The sequence below is a fragment of the Orbicella franksi genome, chromosome 4 (genome assembly GCF_964199315.1).
Source record: "Orbicella franksi chromosome 4, jaOrbFran1.1, whole genome shotgun sequence".
Taxonomy (NCBI): domain Eukaryota; kingdom Metazoa; phylum Cnidaria; class Anthozoa; order Scleractinia; family Merulinidae; genus Orbicella; species Orbicella franksi.
In genome coordinates this window covers 18736958-18757300 of record NC_138148.1, presented here as the reverse complement: position 1 = coordinate 18757300, position 20343 = coordinate 18736958, and the positions used below count along the sequence as shown (strand labels likewise).

General features: G+C 38.9%; 1 protein-coding gene across 5 annotated transcripts in view; it reads right to left on the bottom strand.

Moving 5' to 3' along the window:
* LOC145484697 (uncharacterized) overlaps window positions 1-20343 on the bottom strand; it is a 63161-nt gene that overhangs the window by 14887 nt on the left and 27931 nt on the right. For all 5 annotated transcript variants that reach the window (XR_014049059.1, XM_081463308.1, XM_081463307.1 and 2 more), the window contains exons 11-33: window positions 19674-19988; window positions 18844-19000; window positions 17412-17602; window positions 16733-17047; window positions 15659-15949; window positions 14376-14568; window positions 13710-13960; window positions 12939-13241; window positions 12236-12538; window positions 11421-11586; window positions 10626-10807; window positions 9298-9609; window positions 8327-8620; window positions 7330-7510; window positions 6244-6449; window positions 4518-4787; window positions 4158-4205; window positions 3476-3618; window positions 2814-3152; window positions 2522-2622; window positions 2286-2378; window positions 1678-2204; window positions 756-974 (exon numbers count right to left, since the gene is read on the bottom strand). Coding sequence is in view for 4 of the 5 variants with exons in the window: in XM_081463308.1 (XP_081319434.1) it covers window positions 756-974; window positions 1678-2204; window positions 2286-2378; window positions 2522-2622; window positions 2814-3152; window positions 3476-3618; window positions 4158-4205; window positions 4518-4787; window positions 6244-6449; window positions 7330-7510; window positions 8327-8620; window positions 9298-9609; window positions 10626-10807; window positions 11421-11586; window positions 12236-12538; window positions 12939-13241; window positions 13710-13960; window positions 14376-14568; window positions 15659-15949; window positions 16733-17047; window positions 17412-17602; window positions 18844-19000; window positions 19674-19988 (5400 nt within the window). In the remaining variant the exon portion in view is untranslated. The remainder of the gene's footprint in view (window positions 1-755; window positions 975-1677; window positions 2205-2285; window positions 2379-2521; window positions 2623-2813; window positions 3153-3475; window positions 3619-4157; window positions 4206-4517; window positions 4788-6243; window positions 6450-7329; window positions 7511-8326; window positions 8621-9297; window positions 9610-10625; window positions 10808-11420; window positions 11587-12235; window positions 12539-12938; window positions 13242-13709; window positions 13961-14375; window positions 14569-15658; window positions 15950-16732; window positions 17048-17411; window positions 17603-18843; window positions 19001-19673; window positions 19989-20343) is intronic.

Genomic DNA, 20343 nt, shown 5'->3' with positions numbered 1-20343 from the left:
TTTGGAAATAACTCGATGAAAAAAATTCTGAGGACAGCCAAAATTGGACGAGGCCATAGGCCGAGTCCAATTTGGCAGTCCGAGGAATTTTTTGAATCCAATTATTTCCAAATTGGACAAGCATTTAGTCCTATTACCTATTAATTATATAGGATCCAAAAACAGATGAACAAGGCAAATATTTTATCGTCTAAAGTACAGCATTTCTCACTTCGCTTTGCTCAGCACGTCACAGGTCAAACACTTTAACATAGGTTTTTTGCTTCTTTGAGTGTTCTTGTTCTGATTATTCTCCCTCATCTCGAGTAAATCAGTGGCATCTATCTCTGGAAACCTAGCTGAAGACTCCATTTGAAAGTTTAGACGTCAAAAAGGTGGAGAGAAAAGTCGGGAAATTCCGCCATTATCAAAGCATAAGAAAACTTAGCGAGCTACAATCGCTCGGTGACGTTTGATGGAAGCGATAATAGCAGCAACCGGATTGGCCAATACTCGGTTCTTTTATTTATCTTGACATTTCATTGGTTGATGGAAAGTATCCAGATTTTTCTCAAATTGAACAGTTTGTTCAAAGCTAACTAAACGTTCGAGCAAAAACTATCCAATTTATTTTAAATTTGGACAGTTTGCAAAAATTAATAAAAAATAGGTCTGTTGGCAATATTGGATTTCGCTGGAGCTATATAATTGACTAATTAATAACCTAATCAATCTATAAATTAATCACACCCTATACATGGTGCATCGACACAAACCTCCGTCCTTCAGAGCCACCTGCACAGCGCTTGTGTTCACTTCTTTCGCTACTGCTGCAACAAAAACAGTTGCCGTTCCTCCTCCTTTGGCAAGTTTTGTTCGTGCTTGTAGCTCAAAGTGACCATTTTTGGCGTTGACCATTGTATACTCTCCAAGGCCATTGAAGGTGTAGTTTCCGCCATCTAGGGTGACGAAATGAGGATCACCCCATAACCAGCCTATGGAAAATAACATACACCTGTCACTTCAAATATAACCATTTCACCGATAGTGTTTCCAGAACTAGTACAAGTTCCAAGATGACAAACATTTGACCATTAGTGACGGCTCCCCAAGGGTTGGCCAGCGTGCAGGACGTCTACTCAGCTGCCTCCGTGTGAAATGAAAGGGTAGACGTCTACACACAGGCTACCAAGGCCCGGCGAGTTTTGAAAAACACTTCCATTTTATTTATTTAACCTAGGCTATATAATTCTTTTTTGTACAAAGGAGGCAAATACTTTCAGTGAAGGCAATATAACCATGAACACTTAATTAACATTTTTTGTGCATTTTTTTTCCCTTATTATTGTCTAATAAGGCCTCTCCCCACAAGCAGGAGGATACTTGTTTTTACTTATTTATTCATCAATTTCATCATTTTTATGGTGTAAATACGCTTGTCTGTTTTTTTTTTCGACCCAAGAGCACTCATTGTGCAGTCATCCGCAAACAAATGCACACACAAAAAAAGATGTCAATTGTTTATGGTTTTACCTGTTCGAGTAATTAAGTGTTCTTCAAATTTTGGCCTCATGACGCTCGAAGAGCTCTTACTATTGCATCTTCCCACAGTCGCAGTTTGCCCTTTTGATTCATATTTTATAAACATTATTTAGCCCAGCAGTTCACTGAAAAAAAAGAACAACAACAACAACTTACTCCACACTGGGGGAAGGTAGTTCTCGCATCCTTCTGATGGTCGCTTTCTATAAAATCGTTGACATAGTTTGGACTGTACGCAGCAATATTTAAAGCCCAAGACGTCACTGAATTGATGTTTTAGTGCAAGTGATCTCGAAGCCAGCTTATGATACCGGTGAATAACTCCTCCATTCGGGTAGCCAACGATCAGAGCACCAAACCGGTCGTCAAACCCGGTGTGGTAACAGCACTGTCGGCCTCTGTTGGCTGCAGAGGGAAACCTAGTATACACACAGTAGGTGAAACGTACTTCTGGTGCGGTCCACTGAAATCGTTCGTCGAAGAAAGCTTGCCTCAGAGTGCAAGGACATGGCTCGACAGCATCCCTGTACAACGCAGGATCTGGCTGATTGTTAAACCAGCGAAGGCACTTCTGAATGGCGTCTTGTTCTCCTTTTGAATTCTCAAGTCTGAAGAACCACTTTCCAGTGATAGCTGTGTTTCCCGGAAGACTGTCGATGCTTTCCATCCCAACTGTTTCTGATCTGTAAGTTGAGTAATTAGAGAACCGTGAACATTATCAGAATTTTTCATAAAAGCCCATCATTGGAAACGAACCTACCAACCTTTTATAGTTAAACAAGTTCCCAGTGTCGTCTCCAGCATTCCATCCCATGACAGGAAGACCTCTGTAGTTGGTGTAGTGTATATAATTGGACCTGGGTTAGAAGAAAGTTATCCAAGAATGAAGAAATGCAAACAGTACGGAAACGAGATAAAGAAATGAGAATGCGGGTAAATCAAGGATAACACAAAACGTTTGGAATTTGTAATGGTAATTAAAGGTGGCCACGGTACTTACACACTAGTTGGGGCGGACCACTGTATGCCATCTTTAGGGTAGTTAAACATGACAAAGGCGTAAACTCCGTCGGTAATAATGACCGCCTGAAACGTGTTTAGCTGGAATGGAGAGACAAACATCCATTGACAATACACAAAAATGAAGTATGTCTCGTCTATTTGGTACAACTTTTGAGAAATGAAAACAAAATATGGAACTCAATAAGATCTTCAGTTAGAATAAGATCCGCCTTCATTTTAAGCTTTTAAGATATGTAGGATATTTGTATAAAAACAATCCATCATCTCACCAAATTTTGTGAAGCTGCTGTATATTCCCGAGGACGGAGATTTTCCCAGGTAACAACAAGAACCCAAGATGCGCTAAAATTCGTTGGAAGAGGTCTCGAAAGAAGCTTCTTGACGTCTTCTGTCGCCATACTTAACGTTGTGTTTGCGCCTGGAATGGAGTCGGAGTATATCTGATAAAATACCTTTGAGGGTCCAGTGACAAACGAGTTTACGAGGTCTATGTTGCTCCAATAGGGTGCCAGAATTGGATCGTATCTCAGCCAGTATCTTTGACCAAATTTGTAAGGCCATCGGTTGAAACGTTCACTTTCAAATTGGACTACGCCATTGCCACAAACCTTTAGGATGAAACAATTGTAGTAAAATGATGTAAATTTATCTGATTTGATAATCCATATATGTACTTTATTTACACCACAATTTTGTGGGTGGACTAGTAGCCTAAGTAAATCATCGTTTGCGTATGTCTGATAGCATCTGTTCATTTTCTCCCACTTGATATTCATTTTCTAGCTTGAAGGTGACAAGTGATCATAAGTCATCATGTGTCTGTCCGAGTACTGACAATAAAACGCAGCCAATGATCGTGCGAGAATTTCTGCAGTTATCGTAAAAAATAATAGTGGGGGCTATTTGTGGTTGAACGAGCTAGAAGACTTACATGGAGTTTCCTGTGTCGTTTACCAAAGAATGCCATTCCCCCATCAGGGATATTTATCCTAAAACACTTCTTTCCGTTGATGTCGAATGCAATAACAGAATCCCCGGCGGCGTCTCCATATGGGTACATCAGGGTAATGGGTTCTAAGGAAACATCATCTATCAATAAAGTTGAATTCCTTCCCAATACATTAACACCTTCTCTACGACAGTTAAAGCAAAGCTATCACTAAAAAACAAACAAACAAACAAAGTCGGTAGCAGTAGTAGTTACGCATTTAGAATTTTCCCAAACTTTTAACTTTTTTTCCTACCCAAATTAACAACAAAAGAGCACGACAGACGGTCCCCTCTGGAAATCTCCCACCGTGTAAATGAGAACGTACAAAGTTATAGCCTTTCCACCGGGATAGCGCTCGATAGTATAAAAATGTTGGTCTCTATCTTATTTCTGCGGGATATATATCAAGTGAATCTAACTTTACCTCAAGTATTTCTGTTGATAGTAACTTAAGGTCAGTTTTTTCTAACACCGGCCAGGTTGTGTTTACAAAACAGTATCACTGAGCCACTGGCTATAACTCAGCCGTGTCTCTTTGGGGCATGACTGGACCTGGACAGGAATGGGTGTTCCGTTCCATCTTTAATATCAAATTTATTCTCCTTTACACATGTATGCTAACCTGGCGTTGGAGTAGTTATTGACGGAGTGGTCGTTTCTGGCGCTGTTGCTAAAGGAAAAGTAAATAAATAAGTTATTACATCAAACAAAACTGGAGTACATGTACACATAAAATTTCTTTTTGTTAGATTTTATACTTTCTTTAACTCGACTTATTAGCTGTTTAAGCTGGGGGCGTAACAAGCCCGGTTGCTCCAGTATAAAGTATCAGTATCAGTATCAATATGAGTTTTAAGCTATTATGCCGTTCTAAGAAGATTAACCTCATTTCCTTCTCAGCGAAAACAAGGATGTATTTTACCCCCACCCCTGAGTTTTTTTTTTTTTTTTTAAGGTAAAGCTCTTTCAACGTGTTGCATACCTTCTAAGGTTTCAAAGGTAATTTCTTGACTTCCATAAGTGTCTTTGTTTGACGTATATCCCAGTACCATTACTTTGTATTTAGTCAGTCCCTTCAGTGATCGTAGTGTGATTTGTGTATTTTCAGTTCTTTTGAATTTCCATTCCCGCTTTCCATTCAACGCGGGCTTGTAAAGCACGATGTAGTTCTCAATCTGATTGACACCAGCAGAGGGGAGCAATGTTAACGTGACCTCGTGGCCGGTGATACTTCCATCGACAATACTGACAGCTAGAATTTACAAAAATAAAATAAATTAATCATTAAATTCTTCCTATAAACCTTATTCACAGCGTAAACTTTAGTGGTTTTCATTTCATAACGCTTCTTAGTCATGCGGTCTCGTAGAGGAGGCAAGCATTGGAACGAAAGCAGGTTTCGAAAAATGTGCTTGTCTGGGTAGTGAATTAGGTTTCCTCGCCATTTGTTAATTATTTTTTCTGCGTAATAGACCTTTCCCGCATTCCAACAAACAATTTATTTATTTATATATATTTATTTAAATTTATTTATACACGGGTAAAACATCAGGACTTAAAGTAAATTCTAAAATTGCATTAATTACATTGTTAAGATACTAATCTACTACTAATTAAATCTAATAACAACAAAAATAAAAACAATAACGAAGTGCCTGCTTTCCATGAATGCCGTGTGATTAATAAACTTATTTATTATGAAAAAGGAAACCCCTGCAGCTGAATTTAAAACAAGCAAGAGTTTGTGCTTGCCGTAGATTGGTAGGTAAGCTGTTCCACAGCACCGCACCACTATAGCTGAAACTGTTTTTTTTTAGAAAATTGGTGCGGGGGAGTAGAACAGCTAGTTTGCCATCACAATTCCTAAGAGAATAGGTAAATATTGCACTCCGATTTGTGAGATACTTGCAAAATAATTGCATCGAGTCGAGGTCAGGGTGGACAAAAATACAGCAAATGTATGAAAATGTCCACCCCAACCTCGCTCTGGTACTATTGTTCGTACGCACTGAAGTGGAATGCGGGAAAGGTCCATTAAAGTGTTATTTATAGGTTATGTATATGGTTAGTGATGATAAATAAGTGAAAAAATTATTGTGCCCAAAGCATTTCCGAGAACCAAATTAGAAGAAGAATTTATTGATTTCATCATCCTGGTTATTGTTTAGAATACTTTATTGATATCTTGACTTCTTAACAACTCATGATCAAACCGAATTCGAAGAGTGGACATGTCATTGAACTGGCTAATTGTGAAGTGTACGTAGCTCAAATAGAATTGTGGTTTTAGTAACTAAATCTACACAGCCAAAAGAACTCTTCAGATGACTTATAAAAGACCATTGAATTGTGGTACTGTTACCGTTGGCTATTTGATAGCTTTTATTATTGTATAAAATAACAGTGGATAAACTTGTAAGCGTACGGTTGGGAATCTTTCTGCGACAGAAAGCGAGATTGCTAATATCTTAAATTTGCGAACGGGACTTTGAGAGCGATGTTCCACGAGTTTGCTGTTTGAAATCTAAAAGGTCTCTGAAGAGACTTTTGGTGAGAAGAAACGCCGGGTCAGACTTGCCACGAACTATATATATATATATATATATATATATATATATATATATATATATATATATATATATATTAATTTTCACAACTATCTGATAATTCTTTAGAGATAACTTTACTTAATTATTCAAGGTACTTACAAATCTTTGGAGTCTTGTCTACAGCAAAATAACTGGCGTTGAATCCTTGCTCTACTAAGTCAACATTGGATTGGAATATCACTCCTGCTGGGTTGGAAGAGTTGGCTTCAATGATTAAAGCAAACGGATTCCTGTTTCCGCAATGTGGAATAGTACGCCCAACATTGAACAATGTTCCAGCTACGATGAAGTCATTCTTGAAATTCCTGAAACAGGAACCGAGAACAATACAATGCTCCTATGATGCACAATCTAATATCACCGAGACCGACATTTTTCGGCGAGTTGGAACCTGAAGATAAGGGACTTTGAGAACTTAGTCTGTAAGGCATGCGTCAAAAATTAACATTTTTAGATGAAATCTTTGAAAACATTGAACTGCACTTTAAATCCGTCTGTTGTTGACGTACACGACACCCCGGTAGGAACGACGTCAATTCAACCGTCCATTGCTTCTGCATGACTCTTACCAAAACAAATCAACTTTTATCACAATTCTTCTGGGTTTACTACTAAGTACGTTTCCAGTAGAATCATATGGTCTTGATCCTGAAAGAGTTCAAAATCTGCATGTTTTAGGATCACTAGGCGACGGCGTTAACTTCATCGGTTGCCATTTTCAACCTACAGTTTTAATTAATTGCTGTTTCTCACAGGCTTCATAGACCATAATTGATGTAGAGCACTTTCATATAAGGGCGGAGAAATGCAAACTTTGACCTTTCTTTTTAATCCTGGGTCAGTGGTAATTAGCTTTTAAGTACCCTCTACCCCGCAAGGGTAAATACAGCCAACGTTATTACTTATCCAATGTTCCTGCACATACCAGAAGTACTTTTGCTTGCAGTCCTTTATTTATCCTGCTCACACCAAATTGATTAACACTTATATTATAAAGTTAAGCATAGGTTTGATGTTTTCAGTTGAGCTCTGTATTCGCTTGTCCAGATCCATCATTGAAAAAATATTGAAATCACGAAGAGCTCACAACAGAATCCATACATCAACTTCCCAGAATCCCTGAGGATGAAACGTCACACACTAGATAAAGTCACTTATTCTTTGAAATAGATATAGCTTACTTACGTGCAGTTCGGTTTTCCATCTATGTCCTCTGTATTGAAAGTATCGAAGGCAAGGACAAGTCGGTACTCCAGTAACCCAGGTGCAATAAGCCAATAACAATTTACATTATTTGGGTAGTCCTCTGGAAATCCAGGGCTTGTTATCTTACCCATTGTTTCGTAAACATAACCCCGCATACAGCCTAAAATAAAATTCAAAACAAAAATATGTAGCGTTATAGAGCGCGGACGTCGTATGAAATAGGACCAATTCATTACTTACAGCCCAATTAAATGTAACGTGGAAAAAGTAAGGATAATTTTCGAATTAACAATGTTGCAGCACCATTCATAAGCTGTCTATTTATTATTTTGTAAGCTTAACTAACTCTCTAGAATGGCGCCCCACTTTGAACAACAGTTGTTCGTAATAGGCATCCGGCCTGCTCTATTGGAAATCCGTGAATATGACTGGTTTACTATTATTATTCGTTGTTACGGTTCACTGCTAAAACTAATTTCTTCGATTCTTGTCGGCTTAAACTGATTGAATGAAATTATATTTTTCATGGGCGAAGAGTGACTACAAGGCCCCGCCGCGAAAAACACTGTATTGTATTGTTATAAAACGAGAAATTATTCATTGTATATGAGGCTTCGCTTACGGAAACTTGTAGGCTTTGGAGAGAAGTCCTTAGGAGTATCTATGACAATAAACTAATTTCTTAATGATTTTAAGATTTCCTTCAATGAAAATCTGTCTTTTGAGTTTTTACTTTTCGACGTCATTCTAAAGAAAGTGCCCTTTAATATGCAAGGTGCAGACATTTTGGCGGAATTTTCCACCCACACTGATGCGTTATTGAGAGTACTGTGTCTGTATTCTTATTGGCGATAACATTAGCTAAAAACATGCGAGAGACTTTTAGTTTATTTCAAAAAAAACTTACTTATCATTAATAGCTTATTTTACAGGGCTTCTTCTCAGAAAATTAACTGTCATGTAAACAATCCTTTACCTGGTTGGACTAGCGCCGACTCGCTCTTCACTCCGACGCCAACGGCTGTAAACCCTGCAACCCTGACCTCATAGATATCAGTATAAATAAAGTTTTCGCTAATAATGACTTGCAAGGTGGATGGTCCAACTGTAACCATTGAATAATTTCCATCGTCTAAGAGGGTGCGATAGAAAATCTTGTACCCTAGTAGCTTTCCGTTCACACTATCATTTGCAATGTGAGACCAAGATACGTTCATAGAGTTCGAATCAGGACTTAGTGCAGTCACGTTACCGGGCGCCTCGCTTGGAACTGAAAAATAACAAAAGTAATTACGGTATATTATATTAGTCTAATATTGTACGTAGATATATACCTGCTATGAAGTCAAAATACTGTTCCATAGCTGCTAAATTTCTATGATTCATCTTCTTTCTGTTTAGTACAGATACCCTTTCATACGAATATATGTTGCTTTTTTGGAGGGGAACTTTTCGTCTTGGAAGCTCTTTACTGTCGGTTCTTTGGGATGATCCGGATCAGGAACAATGATTCAAGTACTCTTGGATCTTGGGACATCAATCCAACAGATGAATCCTTGCCCATAGTGGATTCATCGAATTCCTCGAGGCACCATGTTCCGCTTGATCTTGGGCCACGGATCCGTATCCTGATCATCTCTACGTACCCTTGGTACGTTGTGGACTCACATAATAGGCCCTTTGCACGATCCGGTCACATGGTACAAAATCACAGATGCTGGTGAGCAAGTTGCGTAGTGGGACCTCCAAAACAATGCAACTCGTCTCAGTCCACCTGGACCTGCCTTTGTTTTGGAAGTCCCACTGAGCAACTTGCTCACCAGCATCTGTGATTTTGTACCATGTGACCGGATCGTGCAAAGGGCCTATTGATATTTTCACCCGAAAAATCCAGAATAACTATATAATGAAAGCTGATAAAGGTAATATTTTATGACCAATATTTACCTCCCTCTACAGTGCTGACATTGAGTATCTGACTTCCTTTGAAACTGAATGCTCCAGTAATGTTGTGAGCTGTTAAAGCCAGGACCTGCACACTGTATTCAGTTAGTGCTCTAAGTCGCAGTACCTCTAACTGTATCTGTGTTATAGTAGCTGTTGCTACAGTCGGCCCAGCATCTTGGTTGGTCGGTGTACATACAACAGCATACAGAAATAAAACGTAAGGATCATCAGGGGCATAGTACGCCCAAGAGACGTTCATGCTTGTCGATCCTGTGCTCAAGATGCTGATATTCCAGTCGTTAACTACAGGAGCTGAAAGAAATAGACGAAAATGGTTATTGCGTACAATGATGTCAAAAGTTCGAATTGGTGAATAGCCCTAGCAAGCTTAATTAGGTCCTTAACCCTTAGACGTTCCAGCAAAATCATGTCCTCACTGCGGCCGAATTGCCCTAAGCCTATCAATCTATGTTTAATGAATGAAATCTCATTTTCAGATGAAAGGATGAGTTCCAAAAATCGCTTTGAGAAAGAGGCAAGGGTAATTCGGAAATGACTTATCATGTCGTTGTTTATGACGTCGTAGCTTCAGCCATCTTGGATTCCGTACACCATCTTGAATTTTGGGATTTTCTCAGAAAGTGAAAAAGAATCGAACGAAAACTGATGAAAAATTTATTCAACACTATCGTGGATGAAAAAATAAAATGATTTATTTTTCTTTTAAATGGAGATATGAAGTAATATGTTTGGATTGGTCCAGCAAAGGTCACTCAGCCCAAACTGCACAAGTTCTCGTTAACCTTAGAGGACCTAAAGGCCGTAAACAGCGGAACCTGGATTAAGAAAGCATTCGCGTTGGACGAAATGGGCAACGCTATACATTTGCTGACACTTGGCTACAACTAAAACCGAACTGAATATTCTCTACCACCATTAAATCCGTCCCGTGTCACTATTACAAGTACATTGGAGACGAATCTTGCTCCTACATTTTTTGTTTGCCTCTTCAACTAAAAAGGACAACGTTACCGGTGAGTTCACTGTTATGTTCTCGACCACCGATATAACTTTGAGTAAAGGGAGAATGCGTCGCCAAACTTTAAACTGGCATAATGGAGACGAATTACCTCTAATTATTTTCACTTAAACTAATATACGATTTAGTGGAAACACATAGGCCACAATCGAGCAAGCCTTGTGGAAGCCTGGAGCCACTATATTACAATTTACATTTCTATTATGTTGAATGAGTAGTTAAACGAGTCTTTTGGAGGGCCCCTAGAGTACAAGCGTCATATATGTTAGCGAGGTACTATTTTCCTTACCATTTATTATTGATTCATCGATAATCAGGTAATGAGCTTGAAATCCCGTCCAGGAATCAGTGTAACGGGTGGATTTGTAATCGATGTGTAACTTCTGTGCCAGAAAAGTGAAGGCATCTCTCTGGCCACACAGGAGTTCGGGTCTTACACCACTGTCATCTTTAACAGTAACGTAGAATTCTCTGAAGAGAAACAAAAGACAGATATCATTTGATATATGATAAACCGATTTCTGTTTTGTTAATTTTCCAACTCATTTCCAGAAAGCGAGTTGAGTGTTGAAAACACCCCACCCAGAGGTTATCGGTCTGGTGTGTTTGATATATCTTCTCGATCAAAACCAAAAGTAAGGAGAAAACGGAAATAAAATCGTAAAAATCTATGCTTATTGAAAGAAGATATCCAAATAATTTCCTTTGTTTCAACTACATAAATTATTAATGTTTTTGATTAGCAGTAATCTATATTTGATTTCAATTGTTTCGTTTTGCTACTTACAGAACTTACAACATAAGCAACAAGGCATGTACTATGAACAATTCATTGACCCTTTCTTGTTCTCCATAGAGCTATGATGCATGCAGAAAGTTTGGAGAGCAGTCGAACGAAACTCTAGCTTCTGGAGGATTCTCAAAAGGTCTTTAGCGCATTATAACTCAATGATGCACAGCAAAAAGTGTGAATGAATTGTTTTATGACTTTGTCAATTCTCTGCATGACGAAGTGAAGTTAACGTTGCTCACGTTATGATGTACACTGACGTATAGTGGGTTCACTAATTAAACAGTGACATACCTGCATTTGTAGGACAGTGGAATATCAAAAACTGAAAAGGAGAGTAAAACGCTTTTGTTTCCGTCACCAGGGGCAATGTCCCAAATGCACTCTGAATATTCGATTCTTTTCGGAAACCCAGGACTTTGAATAGCCCCTGAACTGTTACGTATTGCTGATCCACATTCTGAGAAAAATAATAACGAATTTTTAATAACTTCTGTACACCTGATTAATATAAGGTACTAGAGTTAAAGGGCTGATAATGAGCATATGTGACTTGTACGACTAGTACTGGAACGTTCAACTGCAGCGTTTTTAACCAATAGGCCTTGTTTGATTTAACAATTATTCCACGAACGAACGTTGGATATGAGATGATAGAAACAAGTGCGAGTAGAAAAATTGTTTTCATTGAAAACACTCCCGAAAAATAAATCGCGTGTACACTTTGCATATTCGTAGAGCATGGTATAATGGCTCATAGTGGGAGGTGGGGGTGGCCTCATGGTTTTTGCCCTCGACTCAAGATCGAGCGGTCCGGGTTGGAACCCTAACTTGGGACATTGTGTTGTTTGTTCTGGGAAAGACACTTAATGCTCACAGTGCCTCTCTCCACCCAGTTGTATAAATGGGCACTGGCGAGTTGCTGGGGGATGACCTTGCAATAGACGAGCGTCCATAGATGTAGAGACACTCCTAGTCGCTTCATGCTACATAGAAACCAGAGATAAGCAATGGCTTGATGATACATAAACATAATCTTTATAAACATAAATGTGCATAAAATATACATGCGGATACTCTGATTATTTTACTGCGAAGAAATGACTTACTTGTCCTGATATACGCTGTGTTCTGGCCACTTCCTTCTCCTTTAGACGTGAACGCTTTTACCCATACTCTATATTCGGTATTCGGCTGAAGTCCAGTAATTGTCATCTCCAGTATGTCAGGGCCGACCGTTATATTGCTGACAGACTTGCCGTAGTCGTAGTACTTGTAAGCAGAGATGTAATATATTCGATATCCTCTCAAAATGCCGCGAGCATACTCTGGTGAAAGCCTTTCCCACCTGATCCAAATCGTGTTGTAATCAATAGCACGATAATCATTGAAGTAAGGACTTTTGGCTGGCACTAAAATACAATAGAACAAAATTGAATGAATGTAATTGGGACCAATCCTGGGGGCGTTCAGAGGAAACCATGAGCCCTGGGAAAGCCAAAAGAAAAAAACCACACGTCCGTGTGAAGGTTGTTCCAGTGGGAAGAGGAATAAATGAATACATGTACATACATAGAGGTATTAAGCTTGTGTTATAAATATGCACCTGTTACTACTCTATTGTGGATAAATTTCAAAGGCTCTTAAGGAAAGAAAATATGCACAGGCTTGGATGACCAAGCGAGGTTTTTGTATTTAATGTTAATCAAAAGACCTACTCAAATACATGGACCATCAATTGAACAAGAATGTCCTGTTTTTTGCCCATTTTTCATTCTAATCTTTGCATCATATTATATCAATCAAGCTTACCTCCTTCTTCAGTTTGTAGTACTTGACCAGTATTACCACGTTGACTTTCGTCAGTTAGAATGGCGACCAAAATCAAGCTGTAGTTGGTAAAAGGTTCCAGTCTTGGGATCTTCATCTGAGTTTTGCCTGCAGGCAACCAAAGTGCCCTGTAATAACCTCGCGCAGAAATAGGCCTGTATAGTATGAGATATTTTTGAACGGAGGAAACGCCGACAAAACTATTCGGAGGCGGCGTCCATGACAGATCAATAGATGAATTGCTGGCATTGGCTTGAATCCCGGTCCAAGAGTCTAACGTCTCTCCTGATTAAAGCAAAATATAGCAAAGTTAAGCAGGGAGACTAAATTAACCCATTATTACTACCTTTTTTTTCATCCTTTTTTAAGAAATTAGCCCTTACGTGCACATTTCTTTCCAGGAGTACATCTTGTGTCCAAAACCATAATGGCATATTCAAACATTTCATACAATGGCAATATTGAACGTTTGCCGTCAGACATTTGACTCCGAAAGAGGAACTACTCGTAGTGCATAAGACATTTAATAAGGTCCAACAACCAGCTTTAAACTCTAACATACAGAGTACTGTTTTTTGGATGACATCGCGTTTCACTCGTATTGAAGTATTGCAGTATTTAGCGATTTTTTTTGCGGTATTGTGGTGTTCAGTTCGGTATTGCGGTGTTGTGTTACAATATACTTAGGACCCTAATGATTTCCACTGCTCATTGGGTAGAAATTTGCTAGCACAGTATAAGTTTTACGTGTACCTGTTATGTCGGTGATATTTCTTTGTTCGGCTTTGTAATGTCCCAGGACTGTTGAGTTATTGAGTTTAGGACCATAGTTATAGTCTCTGAAGCCATCTGCACGAAGATTTGCACCCGTCCCTTCAATCAGCAACGTCTCGTTTGTTAATTGGCCGCACACATCCAAAAGAAACCGCTCATCATTATCATAATCGTGATAATCAGCATCATCCTTACCCGCTGTTCCTGGGATAGAAATACGAACTCCTCCACTGATATTTAGTGAAAGAATAAGGAAAAAAAAAAAAAAGAAAAAAAAGAAAAAAAGAAAAAAGAAACAGACTTCATTAATACGAAGTTTCTTGCAGTCTAAAGATAAACAATAATGGACAGCTGTCAGACTGCAGCAGGCAAAGCTTAAGTGATGGAAGCTCTCAAGAATGACTGGTTCAAAACAACTTTAGCATTGTCTCTATTTTTGTTAGCTGGGAAGAAAAAGGCTATTTCGTGTCGTTTCAGTAGGACAGCTCAGTTTTGACTGCCGCTCGTGCTGCGGGCTCAGCCGCTGTATGCAAGGATAATTCTCTTAAGTGTAAAGTGATATGAAAATGACACTTTGTGATGCTCATCATAAGGCCAGTATGTATGCATCTTATTAACGTTCAATCTTGGACATAAGTGGTTTACCTGCAATAGCCATCGTTTTGTTGACCGAGAGAAAACTCAGCAAACGTCAACCATATAATCGATGTGTCGGATTTAGGGTTGACCTTCCACAGGCAGCGAGTTTCTTGGTACGATACAAAATAGTAAGCATCGAAGATGACATTCTTAGCGCTGGAGAAGTTGCCGCTATCCTCTGTTAGGTAGCTACCACACACTGTGAAAACGAGGAGGACAATCTCAGTCAATACGAGGTAAAAGTATCGGGAAAGTCAAGTCTGTACTAGAACGTAATACTGTCTTGAGGAAGAGAAGACTCAAAATTGACAATATGAATAAACATACTAGGATTGTAGTCACTAAAATGCTCGCTCTGTTATGGAAACTTATAATAACCTCTTGTTACGCATACCTCCATTCGACATGGTTTTCCATGCATGCTCTTTTTTTTTCCTTTTCCTTCGCAAAAGTCGAGGAGTTAAAGTTTGATTCCTACTAAGATTAGATATCTGGGTTAACCCGGCTTTGGACAAGAAACGACGGCAGTGGGATAGCTAGGCTGCTACCAACCCTTCCCTGCGAGAGTTCCGCCAGAACTTTCAAAAGAAACAACAACAATTTTCTTTGTTTTCTTTCATTTTAAAATTACATGTTATTTGGCCTGCGGATAGCAAGTGCTGATCTAGGCGGGCCATAAATCGCTTATGCATATAACTAGATTAATTAAATAACAATAATAAAAGTTAATTTAAGATTAAAGATATAGTTAATATTATTATCGTTTCTGTATATTAAGACTACTAAAATAAAATCAGGGGAGAATAATTCGAGAAGACATTGATTTTAATCACTTAAAAGATTTCAGTTTTCAGTTGGTTTTTTTTCTCACTTTCATTAATAATTCCTGTTTTATTCTACGGTGACATTCCATAATTATTTGTCAGTGTTTCTTGATGTTCCCATGGCACACATCGTTTTTCTTAATTCGATCCTACGATTTTCTACCTCAGTCAGCCAATCAACTGCGGAGTCAAGACCTTTTGACGCATTTTGAATTTGGCCCCAATGTGATTGTTATTTTAGTTACGTTATTGTCGTTTTCAAGTTGTTAAATTTTTTTTGTGGGGTGGGGGGGGGGGGGGGGACAGTAGTTGGTTTGGTTTTGCTTTTGTTTGTTTGTTTTTTCTTGTTTTCTGGCTGGTCACAATCTTTTCTCCCCAAGGTTCGTTGAAGAGGAAAGACTGGTTAACCAGGAGGCTGAACTTTAACCGTTTTAGGAGACATCAATACGTTATTTTAAAACTTACATGTTGCTGCAGCGTATCTATATTTCCCAATTCCTTTTCTGGTAAAGCCGGCGACAGCAATGAAGTATGTCGATCCTTCCTTCAGGTTGCTTAACGTAATTGTTGTTGTGTTTGTATCTGTCTTCATCGTGTTGATACTCGTATTCGGTTCATTAAGAGAAACGTATGTGATATTATAGCCCAGTATTCTTCCTTGAGCGTCTTCAGGACGAATATCTTCCCGGGTAAAGCTGATGCTGTGATCACGAACGTTCATATTCCAGTTGTACAAATAAGGTCCTGATCTAGGTACTGAGGAAATAAAAACTCAAAAATAAGTCAGTGAAAGGCAAGGATTCTGAATCTGCTATAAGGATTTGTCGCACGAATGCAATCCCTTTCTGTATTTGGTATTACGGTAACCAAATTCCGAAATCCCCGGCTACTGTCAGATATTCTGCAATTTCAAGTCAGTGGCCTGATATGGCTACGATATCATTGTCAGTTGGCTGAATTTGGGTACGGTAAATACCTAATCGCACTTTTTTATTGGTACGATGCGGTGGGATATCAGGTTCTTTTGGCCTCGGCATTGCATGGATATTTGGGCTTGACCACGTCTCGGCAAAATACGACGAATTATCACCAAACTCGCCTGATATGCCGTTGAAGCGTGGTAAAAAGGTACGATTAGGTACAAGAACGAATTCTTGACAGAGAAAGTAAATAACAACACGTAGAACAAAGCGCGCTAGTACCTCGCCTTCCTCTTAACTTATTTCTCCGATAGAGGCATTTGAGACGTGAAATGGTACATCTTTAAAACGGCTCTTAAACAAGAAATATTAAAAGTAATGGAATGACTTTTCGATGTATCCAACAGCATTGTTGGAGTTCTGTTTTTTTTTTTTTTTTTTTGGCTGTTACAAAAAGAACGCCTGACCACAGGTTAGATTGAAAGTCCAAGTTGTTGTACAAAGGAACTTTCAATCTTGGATACGTCTAACTGTCAATTAACACTGCTTCTAATATCTCTTCTTAAAGCTTTAACAAGCAGCTGATCGTAAATAGAACCTGGCATAATGATAAACTTACCACCTTCATCTGTTTGGACAACTATGGTATCACTTTTATAGACGTCCCCATTCACATCAACCAGGTAAACAAGGACTATGTACTGACTGAATACCGGGAGGTTTGGCACATTAATTGATGTGTTCGAGGAGTCTGCTATACGAAGAAACGAAGTTGTTCTTCCATCTTTGTAATATAACTGTGGCCTCGTTTGATTCAAGGACAAAATGAAGAAATCAGCTTGTAAGTCTCCTGGTACGTTGCTCCAGTCAACAAATAAACTCGTCTGGCTGGTGTTGTAACCATGTATATTCCATGCAATTGAAGGAGAAAGAGCTACAACGTAAAGAAACAAGATCGTAACAGTTTAAAAATTAGGACAATGACTCTAAAATAAGGCATTTGCTACGGAAGATCCGAGCAAACTTAAACACTGAGGACTTTGCGTTTACTTGTTTTTGTTGTTGTTCTAGTCGTTAGAACTCACGTTTTAAAAATAACATGGAGAACAAGAAATAACAAGAAAAGCTATTATGACTATTATACCACTCGAGTTCTCCTCAACTAGCCCGGAATGGCAGTCATCTCCCTCTCTCAGCCTAATTCAAGGGCTACTCTCCAACGTACCTGTAAACGCTGGTTTCCTCATTAATTTTTTTTTAAAGAAAGACAAAATTTAAAAAGGGACTTTCAGGTATACCTGAATGAAGGCTTCTTCTTACTACGACGAATTCTAGCCTCAAACGGCTGTAACGGCTGTACAGTTGGGTGTGTAAAGTAACGAAGTTTCCTTCTCCAAACTGCAATTCTACCACGCCGCGATGATCTTCAAAGCATCGTTCACGAGTGAAGATCTCAGTACCATTACTTGAAAAAACCTTAAGAAATTCACTGGGAAAAAAAGAAAAACAGCAAAAGAATCAGAATGTGAAAGGTCCCTCGCTTTTCTGTGCATGTTCCGTTGTGCGTGACGCGAAATTAAGAACGCGCAGGAAGAATAAAGAACCAACGCGCGCGCGAGGGCGCAAGTGTTTCGCTAAAAAGGCATTTTGCCATTTGCGAATAATTAACAAATAAAAAAGCCTAAGGCGTGTATTACACTGTGATAAAAGACGACGGGCATTTGAGAACGCGTGGGAAATGTAGAAAACACCAGCCCCAGGCGAGTGTTTTCTACATTTCTCCGAAGAGTGTTATTAAATTTCCGGAGTGTTTTATCACAGTGTAATACATGGCTTAGGCATCTTCATTTGCTTTATGATACAACGAAAAACAATAAAACACGCTTTTTCTATGTCTTATACTCTGATAAAACATGAATTTTTGACCAATCAGAGCGCTCGCAGGGTCCTATCTATATTATAACAAACTTTAAAATATGAAAACTGGTTATCCCGAAATAGCCAAACGCCTCCGTCGAATGTAACCAAAATACTAGGGATTTTAAATATATTTTCATTTCAGTCTTAAAGAGAAAGGCTCGTACTCAACTTGGCTGCTTTATTTCTCTTCAAAAATAAAACTCGCGGTGCTGGAAACTGGCGATGGTTTTTCATAGATGATCTGTTTTGTCGTGCTTAGTTTATTTTCAAGGACATAAAAGGAAAATAACCGTTAAGTCGGATGAATATGGGAAATTTAATTTCACTTCGCATGTTGCATAGAGTTTTGCTTTCTATTGGGCTGGCTGTGTTTGCCAGTAGCTTTGTGTTTGGTCTGTGTCTTTAGATATAGGCCTTGCGGAGGGGAAATGCATTAGCTTACTGAATTTTCATGGTCCATTTAACTAGCATTTATGCAGTGAGTAGTATGCCAGGATCATCGTGAAATTGCACATACAAGAGAAAGAGAGAGGCCTAAGGCTTGTTTGAAGAAGTAAAGAAACAATTTGTCCTCGGATTTCAACATTATGGACATTGCATATGTTCACAGAGCTTCATAGATATGCTGATATCGCTAGCAGCATATCGCCAACAAGAAAAAGGAAAATGTTTTCTTTTTCTCCTTTAAATTCAGGCATTCCTCGTGTAGGGTAACAAAAATCACAGATCTAGGACAAAAACCGGGCTCAAAAAATGTCAACAACTTGGAAATAAAGATGTTTAAAGCAACCTTAAGTCACCAAAACTCACCTCCCGCAATAATCAAGACGGAGTTCTTTTAATGAAAGAAGGAGGACTGCATTAGTGATGCCAACACTTCCTATCGTCCAGTTACACCGTAGCTCACTGTAGTCTGATTTGTTAAGGTGGATTGTTCCAAAGGACTGGTTAAAATTACCACCACAACCTTATAAAGCAAAATATAATGCAAAGGAACTTAAAAACTGTCTGCCTAAATTCATATCCATTTTTCAGCAGGGTGTAAAGAAATTGATCTTCGTCATGGAGACAAGTAAGAAAGCGATTCAAAAGAAATTTTTAAATTTACTCCTTGTTTAGATTTATTTTGCTTGATGGTCTTGAAAAACTTTTGCTTGTATTTTTACACTTAAATCGATTTGCACGGGCTTTTCTTTCGTTCGTGTGCAAGGGCAATTCACTTTTTCCGAGAAGTGAGAACAGCGCCAAGTTGATTCGAAAAACGCAGTTTGCAAACATGTTTGCCATAGAGGCTTCAGGTGACATGACCATGCAATTGACACAATAAAATGTTCCCCGAAAATATTTAGTACAGATTATACAAAGTTTTACCACCAAAGCTTAAATACTTCGATTATGCTTCCACCCCACCCCTAGGCTAAATAAGGGATCAACTACGGACCCATTGCTAACCTTTTTAAACAAATGTATAAAAAAAAGAAAAAAAAAAACATACACAAACTCAGTTCGAATTTTATCTTGCTTGATTGCCCTATCTCAGACTCTACATTGGCTGGAAAAGTGATTTTGGTCGACCTTGACAAACCAAGGTCAGCGGCTCAACTTGTCTAGTCTACCCGACAATGTTTGCCAGCACTCACCGACTACGAATGAGATCCATGGCGACCGAGGTCCCTCACCCACTGAAGTGAAAGCAGCAACCGCTATTTGGTACTTGCTTCCTCCATTCAAACCACGCAGCACCATTTGGAACACGTTTGGGTCCTCAATGGTAACGTTTTCTGCCTTATCTCCATAGTAGTAATTGTAATAGTAGTCCTTGTAGTCTCTGTAGTAGACTGTGTAACCTCGTATCTGGCCATTCGTATACTGTGGCTTGACCGCATCCCAAAGAACCAGAAGCTCATTTGGTTGGAGGTTGACCACGCGCACATTTGTAGGTGGCCCACTAGGAGCTTAAAGAAACGATATGTCATGTTGTTTTGATTATTTGTTGTTGTTTTTGTCATGGTATTGATTAATTGCTGCTGTTGTTGCTATTCTTAAAGAGGGATGGGGGAGGGGGGCGCTGTCGTTGTGAAGTTTTGAATCCATTACCGTTGTCCTACCTATTAGGCGTCTTAGTAAGAAAGCAAGGCTCAGGGATTCACTCAGTACCGACTGATGTTTGTTGTTGTTGTCATTGTATTGGTATGTCCGTCATATAGTTTTGTTTTTGTTTTTGTTTTTGTTTTTTTGTTGGATACTGTTGTTGGGGAGGAGGAGGCTGTCGTTGTAAAGTTTGGGTTCCAAAACAGTTGCTCTACCTAC